Source organism: Felis catus, chromosome B4 (genome assembly GCF_018350175.1).
Source record: "Felis catus isolate Fca126 chromosome B4, F.catus_Fca126_mat1.0, whole genome shotgun sequence".
Taxonomy (NCBI): Eukaryota; Metazoa; Chordata; class Mammalia; order Carnivora; family Felidae; genus Felis; species Felis catus.
Window position 1 is genome coordinate 131,459,912 of NC_058374.1, and position 9,712 is coordinate 131,469,623.

Sequence of the window (9,712 nt, forward strand, 5' to 3'; positions counted from 1 at the left end):
GGCTAGGCTCGGTCATCATTGGCCCCCGCCCCTCGGCCGCGGCCGCGATTCACCGTGCTCTCCAGGCTCTGTTAGCTCGGGGCCTCGGTCCTCTCCGAGATTCTTGCTCCCATTGGCCCGCGAGCCAGGCCGTGACTCCGCCCCCTGGCCCTTCCCGCGCGTCGATTGGCAGCTGCGGGGAACGGGGCGGGCTGCGGGCGAGCGCGCCGTGCCCGCAGAGGGAGAGCCGCGCGGCGTGCGGGCGTGCGAGCGGCCGGCCGGCTGCATGGCGCGCTGCGAGCGGCTGCGCGGCGCGGCCCTGCGCGACGTGCTGGGCCGGACGCAGGGGGTCCTGTTCGACTGCGACGGGGTGCTGTGGAACGGCGAGCGCGCCGTGCCGGGCGCCCCGGAGCTGCTGGAGCGGCTCGCGCGGGCGGGCAAGGCGGCGCTGTTCGTGAGCAACAACAGCCGGCGCGCGCGGCCCGAGCTGGCTCTCCGCTTCGCGCGCCTCGGCTTCGGGGGCCTGCGCGCCGAGCAGCTCTTCAGCTCCGCGCTGTGCGCCGCGCGTTTGCTGCGCCAGCGCCTGCTGGGGCCGCCGGAGGTGCCGGGCGCCGTGTTCGTGCTGGGCGGCGAGGGGCTGCGCGCCGAGCTGCGCGCCGCGGGGCTGCGCCTGGCGGGGGACCCCGGCGAGGACTCGGGCGCGGCCCCGCGCGTGCGCGCCGTGCTCGTGGGCTACGACGAGCACTTCTCCTTCGCCAAGCTGAGCGAGGCGTGCGCGCACCTGCGCGACCCCGACTGCCTGCTCGTGGCCACCGACCGCGACCCTTGGCACCCGCTCAGCGATGGCAGCCGGACCCCCGGTGAGCGCGGGGCTGGCGGGGAAGCAGGTGGGGTGGCAACCTGCGCTTCACCTCCGCGCCGAGGGGAGAGGGGCGAGGAAGGGGTGTCTCCGGGTGACAGGTGGGGAACCGGAGAGATGCGAGGGCGGTTCCCACCCTGCAGGAGCCCAGGGGAGCGTTTTCATGGCCACGTCTGGTAATTCTTGAAACTGCCACCAGTCGAGGGGCAGTAGTAGGGTCTCCGTTTAACAGATGAGGAGACTGAGGCCCGTTGCGGTTCAGGGGGGTTGCAGGCGGAATCCAGGTCCTCGACCCCCCCAGCCCTAGCCTTACCGAACCAGCCTCAGGGATTCCTGTCATTTTGTCCTACCCGCCATCGGGGTGAGGTCGGAGAGTTGGGAACAAAGCCTGGGAGGATTGTCCCCCCCGTCGAGCGGTTGGAACACCATTGGCAGCGGCAGATTGTAGGTGGGTGTGCGGGGAGCCTTCGAGGTGGATGGAGTTTGACCCAGGGCCCTGTAATCTTAAATTACATAACGTCGGAGCATCTCTGTCCTGGGTGTAGAATGGGAATGCTAACCATGCCAGTTCCCTCAGAGGGAGAGTGATCAGGGTGAGTGCCTGGCACATAGTAGGTGCTCAGATGGTGTGGGTTGTATCCAGAGCCCTCTCCTGTTAGTACAGGGCTTCATGAAGTACCTTGCTGTTTGTTCTTAGTTTCTAAATTACTCTGGAGCTGGGAGTTACTGTCCCGTTTCTCAGATAAAGAAACTGAGGCTAAGAGAGGGGAAGTGAGCTGCCCAAGAACAGGAAGACCTGAACTTGGCTCTTGTGGCCACCCCAGCCCCCACCCCAGCCCCATCCAAGGCTCTGTTTGCTGCTGTCATCTGGATGTTCAGGCCTGCAGAGGAGGCGGGAGCAGGTGGAGGCTCCTACATCTTGGAGGGTTTGAATCAGTCAAGGGCAGACGGTGGCAGAAGCTGACAGTGGGGAGTGTGTGTGGACAAGTCACTACCCAAGTCAGGAGGCTGAAGGTAGGGACAGGTCTCCCATCGTTCCCTCCTCGCTGGTCACCTGGGCCATGCTATGAAAAGTGAGTTTCTCCTTGGAGGCTCACGGTTCAGGTTAAGACTGGGTTAAGGGGCCCTCTAGGACTCAGGAAGGGTGGTGTGGACGAGCCCGAGAGAGGGGCCAGGCCCTGCCTACGCCTGCCTGCCCCTTTCATCTCTGGCTCCACCTGATTGGGTCACTGGCCCTGTTGATTGTTCCCACAACCTAGAGGGGGAAGCAGAGGCTCAGCCGTGTTTGTGCACAGCTGAAAGGCGGCTTTGAAACGGTGGTATAGAAATAAACTAATAAAGGCCCCGTCGTGCGTAAAATCTGAACTAACGCAGCGGGGGTCTGTCACCCCCGTTTCCCCCTCCGTTCCCCTTCCCTGGTGGGTCTCCTAAATGTGTGTTTACCTTCTTGCCCACATGGCGGTCACTTGAACTGGCAAATAGAAATGCCTGCTGTCTGAGGACTATGTCACCACTAAAACACGTGACAGCCTTGGATGACAGGATGTTAAATGAAGTGGGATGATGGTAGTCTGAGGACAGAGCTCTCTTCACAGTTGCCCCTGCCAGGATGCCCGCTCCCCTACGGTAGGGATCCCTGTTGCATTCACTGCTCTGTGCCCAGTGCCTAGCATAGAGCCTGGTAAATATTGGCTGAGGGGATAAAGTGGGCTGGGCGGGGGCTAAGGGCGATCAGCTCTGTCCTGGTGGGAAAGGAGATCGCCGACCCGGCCGAGACCAATCTTGAGCCGAGCAAAACACTTTGGGGGTGACTCAGTTGAGCCCTTCCCATCCTGGAAGGAATTTCTAACCAAGGAGGCAAATGGCTTTTCTTCCCTACCCAGTTATCAAGAAAGCAAGCACATTCTAGGTCGGATGTCAAGGCGAACCTCCCAGGAGTGTTGCTCCGGGTCAGCTCCGCCCTGGTCCTGTGACACTGGGGAAGTTCCTCCTCCTCCCCCTCCTCCTCTGGGGATTTGCTGGGCTGAGGATTTCTTGTCTTTTTTTTATTTTTGAGAGAGACAGAGACAGATCATGAACAGGGGTGGGGAGGGGTGGGGCAGAGAGAGAGAGAGAGAGAGGGAGACAGAATGGGAAGCAGGCTCCAGGCTCTGAGCTGTCAGCACAGAGCCCGATGCGGTGCTCGAACTCACGGACCATGAGATCATGACCCGAGCTGAAGTCGCATGCTTAACCGACGGAGCCACCCAGGCGCCCTGAGGATTTCTTGCTTTTGAGCCTGCTTTACCGTTCTGTAACTTCGGCTTGACTGCTCAGAATGTCACCCTTTGTGAAAGGAGAGAGGCCCAGGGCATTTGGGGTCAACCCAGTGGTGTACTGACAATTGTTTCATAACTGGGGGGGGGGGGGGAGGGAGGGGGCTTAACTGATACCATTTCCCAATTTCTGTGGCACAAGTACTCCCACCATGGCCAATTTCAAGCTGCCAGCATAAAGTCACTGAACTGTGGAGTTGGGAAGGTTTGTGCACACACCATTCATTATACAGTATTTCCATCATTACAGATGTAAGCAATCTCAAGAGGATAGATGATGCTAAGGTAATTAGGAAGAAATGAGTTTTGAGAACTTAGTGCCTTTGTTTTCAACAGTTAATTTGACTGTACGTTTAGACGGTAAGTTGACTTTTCATCGTGGCTTTCACAAGCAGTTCACCAAATTCCTGAAAGTGAAGCACTCAGCACTCCCAAGCCGGGACAAGCCGGCCCAGCGCGTGACTGGGTCGGACCCACCCGAACACATACCCTTTGTCTGCTGCTCGCGAAGCTGTGCGGCCCCGGATAAGTTACTCAGGGTCACAGAGCGTCAGCTTTCTCATCCGTGAAATGGGCTTTCGTGAGCACCCAGGACAGCCCACTTGAGAATGTGCTCCGTAAATAGTGATTATCATCATCGTTGGTTCAGGGACATTAATGCGAAGGCAGAACCTTCTGGCACAAAGATGTGCCTGTGGGACGGGCACAGTGGACTCATTGTGTGGGGCAGCATGGTACGGGGCTGGGAGTCAGGACTGCCCTTCTCTAAACAGTCCTCCTATTGTTAAATTCTTGGGCATGTCCACAGTTTTGCTTATTATAGTTATTGGGGCCGCGGACATCTTCAGGCATGTAGCTTTTTGTCTCCGGTTTGAATTTCTCTGCCTGTGATCGCTTTCCCGGCCGAGGCCGACGGGGGCAGAGGTGCGAACGTCTCTGTGCCCTGCTGCGTTCCAAAAGGGCTGTGCCAGTTTCTGATGCCAGGAGCCCACATTCCTGTGGCGGTAACCACACTGCTGTCCGTTAAGTACTTTCCGCTTTCCAAACCGCTTGCCCCGGCGAAGCCCACAGCACCTCTTGAAGGTGGGCAATTATCACTTGGATCCTCCTTTTCCGGTGAGTCCAAGGAAACTCAGAGAGGGTCCCGTGGCTTGCCCAAAGGCACACAGCTGCCAGGGTCCAACAGTGAACCCCAGACGGGACTGGCTGAGCCAGGCCCGGTTACACGCAGTGGCTCATTCAGCCCCTACCGGGCCGTGTTCGCGATGGGAAAACGGAGGCACAGCGAGGTTAGGTGGCCTTCCCGAGGAGGGCGGAGCTGACGGAGCCTGAATCCAGGCATCTGGTCGCAGTCTGTACTCTTAACCACTACACGAAGACTGGGAAGATTTTGACCCATTGCAGTGCCTCATTTAACCCCCGTGCCACGCCGCCTCCCTGGAATTCCGTTTCCAAGCCTGCATGCCTCCCCTGCGACCGCTCCGCACTGACCACGTCTCCGTCTCCCTGCAGGCACTGGGAGCCTGGCTGCTGCAGTGGAGACCGCCTCGGGCCGCCAGGCCCTGGTGGTGGGCAAGCCCAGCCCTTACATGTTCGAGTGTATCACGGAGCACTTCAGCGTGGACCCCACCCGCACGCTCATGGTGGGTGACCGCCTGGAGACCGACATCCTCTTCGGCCACCGCTGTGGCATGACCACCGTGCTCACGCTCACAGGCGTCTCCCGCCTGGAGGAGGCCCGGGCCTACCTGGCGTCTGGCCAGCACGACCTCGTGCCCCATTACTATGTGGAGAGCATCGCGGACTTGATGGAGGGGTTGGAGGACTGAGCCCACCTGACCAGCAACAGCAACCCTCCACCCCGATCCCGTAGGTGGAGGCGATGGGCCAAGAGCTGCCGGCCCCTGGGCCCCGTTTTCTGCAGCCTGGTGGGGTTGGGACCCAGGGAAGGTGTTAGGGCCCTCGCGTCCCCTCCCAGTGGTGGCTGGGCACTCTTTGCCGTTCCGGAGGCTGTCCCCCTGCCCCTACCAGTTCGCCCTGGCCTGACCCAGCCAGGTGGCCTTATTTCCTGCCTCGTGAACTCCCCTCTTTGAAATCTGGGCCTTGTGCCCACTGAAGATTTCCCCTGACCCTGAGCACTTAATCCCCAACTCCTTCCCTGGGGCCTCTAGAGCCCTTCCTCCCTCCAGTCCTGGCCTTGGGTTCCTGCTGACCAATCAGAGGTCTAGGGAGCCACCGGCCATTATTGTCCTGATCCCTGAGTGGACCAGTCAGAAGGCAAAGTGACAATGACCCTTTCAGGTCCTCACTCCTGGGTAGACCGATCAGAACACCAGGTAATAATGACTCACTGGTCTCTTTGATCCTAAAGAGAACAACCCAGAAGTCTGAGAGAGCGTGGCCTCTTGACAATCTGGATCTGACTGGACTAGCTAGGGGTCCAGATTTCTGTCCACACGTGTCAAGTGCTGAAGACACCCACCCCTCCACAAAGGTTGTGATCCGGGGAGGGCCCACCCAATGGCTCTGGGGGCTTCTGTGGCCGAGAGCCCCACGTTTCCCTGATCATGGTACTGGTATCAGTCCAGCGTTGATGGTGGCCACAGCTGGGGGGACGGGGGGGGGGGCTTTTGTGTCCCCGTGTTGTCAGTGTTTGCTGTGCCACTTCTGCCCCGTGCCCGCCCCCGGCTATTTATTTATTTATTTATTATTTATTTATTTATTTTCGCGTGTCAGTGATGGTGGGGGCGGGGGCTGGGCCTTCCCGCCACTTCCGCCTCTGTCGTAACCTGCCGTCCCGTACTTAATAAAGTGCGAGCGGGAGAGCCTGTGTGGCCTCGAGTGTGTGTGGGCCACGGGGCGGGCGGGAGGAGGACCCCCCCCCCCCCCTGCCTTGAGCCGGGTCTCCACAGCACTGGCCGGCTTGGCAATCTTCCTCCGCAGGAAATGACCCACCCCGGTCCCAGAGCCTTTTCTTCTTTTTCTAGATGTATTGATTTGTTCTGAGAAAGAGGGAGAATCCCAAGCAGGCTTTGGGCTGTCGGCACAGAGCCTGACGTGGGGCCGGAACTCACGAGCTGTGAGATCATGACCTGAGCCACGGTGAAACCAGGAGTGAGCGTCTTAACCCACTTAGCCAGCCAGGCGCCCCCGCGGAGTGTTTTCCTGTGCCCTGTCCTACCTCAGCCCAGTAGCGCTTGATGCCCCGCTGGGTCTTTACGTCCTGATGTGTTTCAGTCCTTCCGAAAACTCAGCCAGCTTGTATCGCTCGGTCCCTTTTGCCTCTTGGGGAATGAGGATCAGAAATGGCGGAGTTAACTTACACAGCAGCACACGTCTAGAAAGCGTGATCTCCTGAGACAGGGTTTGAACTCCCGTTAGCGGATTCCGGGGGGCTACAGCGCCCTCCCTGCAGAGACCCGAGAGGAAGGAGGTCCTGGCTCTCCCGGAGCTCAGGTGAGATCCTACACCCCCATCCCACCCACCTTCGGGCTCCCTTCCCGCCTGGGATGCTCCTGTGACTACCCCCCCCCCGCAGTGAGCTGGTTGAGGGGCTGCGGGCGGGGAGGTGTCACGATTGCTCCAGGCCTGACTGTCACTGATTGGCTTGTCGCGAGCTTGCACAAGGCCTTCCCGCTCAGCCTGTTCCCTCCTGTGTAAAGCGAGGGGTGCGAGGTCTGGGCGATGTTCTCCAGGGTGGTTCTTCTGGGGAAGAGAAAGTGCTGACTGAGCCCGGCTGCATCACGAAGTTGTCAGAGCCCATTTTCCCTCGCGGGGACTTCTGGCTGTGACAGGAACTCAGCTCGGCCTGGCTAAGGCATGAGGAGTTCACTGTCGGCCCCTGCGAGGTGCTCCAGCCCTCCAGGTGCACCCGCCTTTAGCCGTGCTCATCCGACCGACATCCAAGGGCTGAGGCCACATGCCCATCTCAGAACCTGCGCCGGAGGGGATAGAGCAGAGTTCTTGGCTAGCCTGGGCCAAGTTCCCGCCACCCCACCCCCCACGCCCCCAAGGAGTGCCCACCTCCGGCTCCGCTCTGGACCTAGCGGCCCCTCCCCACCGTCCCTAGTGGACAGAAACCTGACTTCCTTGAGCGGAGCACACGGTGGCCTGTGAATCAGAAGGGGGAGGCAGCCCAGTCCCAGGAAGTGACTCTTGATTGGTTTAAAGCTTGAGTCTGAGCCAATCATGGTTATTTGATTCCCCGGCTATCCAGTGATTGGTTTAGCCGTGGACTTGCGGTACACTTCTGACCGGCAAGACATGAGGGGAGGGCTGTTGGGAGATCCTGGGAATGTTTGCCCCACTTTCAAAGAAGGACATGGTTGGGGGTGCCTGGGTGGCTCAGTCGGTTAAGCTTCCGACTTTGGCCCAGGTCATGATCTCCGGGTCCTCGAGCCCCACGCCCACCTCTCTGCTGTCCGCTCAGAACCTGCTTCAGATCCTCTGTCTCCCTCTCTCTCTGCCCCTCCCCCGCTCATGCTCTCTCTCCCTCTCAAAAATAAATATTTTGAAAAGAACATGGCCGGAGGAGGGAAACACTCTTCTGGGCTTTGGGTGCGGAAGTTGTTGGCAGCCATTCTGTGATCATGAGACCCACCCAACAGACTTCTCCACTTCAGGTGGCAGAGCAGAAAGATGGGAAGAACTTGGGGCTGGCTGTTAACCCCCAACTTTTTAATTTTAATTTTTAAAGTTTATTTTATTTATTTTTGAGACAGAGAGAGAGAAAGAGGGAGACAGCGAGAGGGGGAGGGGCAGAGAGAGAGGGAGAGAGAGAATCCCAAGCAGGCTCCACACTGTCAGCACAGACCCTGATGTGGGGCTCGAGCTCACCAGCCCTGAGATCGTGACCTGAGCTGAAATCAAGAGTTGGACACAACTGACTGAGCCACCCAGGCGTCCCAATTTTAATTTTATTCTAAAGATGTTATTTTTAAGAAACCTACACCCAACATGGGGTTCAAACTCACAACTCTGAGATCAAAAGTCCCATGCTCTGCCAACTGAGCCAGCCAGGTGCCCCTTCCCCAACTTTTAATTCAGAAAAAAAGTTTGTTGTTTAATGTTTCTTTATTGAGAGAGAGAGAGAGAGAGAGAGAGAACAAGCAGAAGAGGGGCAGAGCAAGAGGGAGGGAGAGAATCCCAAGCAGGCTCCGTGCTGTCCACGCAGAGCCCCACACGGGGTTTGATGTCATGAACAGGGAGATCATGACCTGAGCCAAAACCAAGAGTCGGACACTTAACCCACTGAGCCACCCAGGCACCCCCAGAAAAGTTTTAAACCAACAGAAAAAGTGCAAGAAAAGTACCCTAAACATCCATATGCCCTTCACCTGGATTCCCAGTTAATATCTCAGGAAGCTGATGACCCCAATCCTCGAAATGAAACTCCTTCCCACTATACTCTCTGGTGTCCATAGTTTCCCGGTTTTGTCTCCCTCCTCCACCCCCACCCCCACCCCCATCCACTACCTTCTTGGTGACCAGAGGCCTTGGAGGGACTTTCTGGTGACTGCATGATGTTTCCCTTTGGAGGTGGCTGTGAGGCCAGTGACAGGAGCTCAGATTCACGGAAACCTGAGCTCGGCCTAGCATCACCTTCCCGCCTAGCACTCTGGTGATTTCATTTTCGCCATTCAGAGGAACCACAACCAAGGGATGGTCCCTGTGCGTGGCTTTTCCCGCATTTCCTTATATGTCCAGTAGACCAAGTCCCCGTGAATTGGAGTCGTCTCTAAATTCCATGGGTAACTTTTACCATGAGTAACTCAGCACCACACAGCTGCCACGTGGCGCCTCGGCTACTCGGGAACCGAAGGCTCCTCATCCCTGCCCTTCCTTTCTCTTCCCAAACCACATGTTTCCATGAGCCTGGGCGGTTCTAGCAAATCCCACTTCTCCGACACCACCTAAAAGGGAAAGCTGTTTCCTCTACCCGCAGAACACTTCTGACACCAGATGTATGGATTTTCCTGCACCAAGGAAGTCTGTAGCCTTCTGTGGACAACTGGGTGTCCTAGAATTCGATCCTGGCACCACCCAGAGTTAGTGAAGTCTCCACAGGTCCACAGGTTAAGGGTCCAGTCCCATGAGACTCCCTTTCCCCCCACCTCCGCCTTCCTCCTCCCCTCCCCCCCCATCAGATGCCACTCGAAAGTCCTGGGTGTCACCTGAGCTTCTGACCGACTGGCTATAAATTGGAAGTTCCCAAAGCCCCCTTCTCAGATCCAATCATATGCTGTAACAGCTCACAAAACTCAGGGAAACATGTTTACTGGTTTATTATATAATAAATGATATGTAAAGATACAGATGAACGGCTGGATGGAGAGATGCACAGGGCAAGGTCCAGAAGGGTCCCAAGTGCAGGAATTTAACTCCCCATGGAGTTAGGGTGATGTATGCCTGCCAGGAACTTCCAAGGGATTTAGGAGCTCTGTGTCAGGCACCTGAGTCAAAGACCAAACATTAAAACAAAAGACGTTCCCAGCTCTTTTGTCACTTAGGAAATCCCAAGGGTCTTAAGAACACTGGTAGGAACTGGGGTCAGAGACCA

At 57.7% G+C, this 9,712-nt stretch overlaps 1 protein-coding gene across 1 annotated transcript; it reads left to right on the forward strand.

Annotated features, from left to right (window-relative positions):
• The first annotated feature begins 211 nt into the window (after positions 1-211).
• Positions 212-5,976, forward strand: LOC101093872 (pyridoxal phosphatase). Its single transcript, XM_023257491.2, has 2 exons — positions 212-839; positions 4,666-5,976. The coding sequence occupies exons 1-2, from the start codon at positions 266-268 to the stop codon at positions 4,980-4,982; spliced, it is 891 nt and encodes a 296-aa protein (XP_023113259.1). The 5' UTR covers positions 212-265; the 3' UTR covers positions 4,983-5,976.
• The last annotated feature ends 3,736 nt before the right edge of the window (positions 5,977-9,712 follow it).

Coding starts and splice junctions, on each gene's coding strand:
- LOC101093872 (XM_023257491.2), top strand. CDS start 266: ATGGCGCGCTGCGAGCGGCTGCGCGGCGCGGCCCTGCGCGACGTGCTG. Junction 840..4,665: donor CGATGGCAGCCGGACCCCCG/GTGAGCGCGGGG, acceptor GTCTCCCTGCAG/GCACTGGGAGCCTGGCTGCT.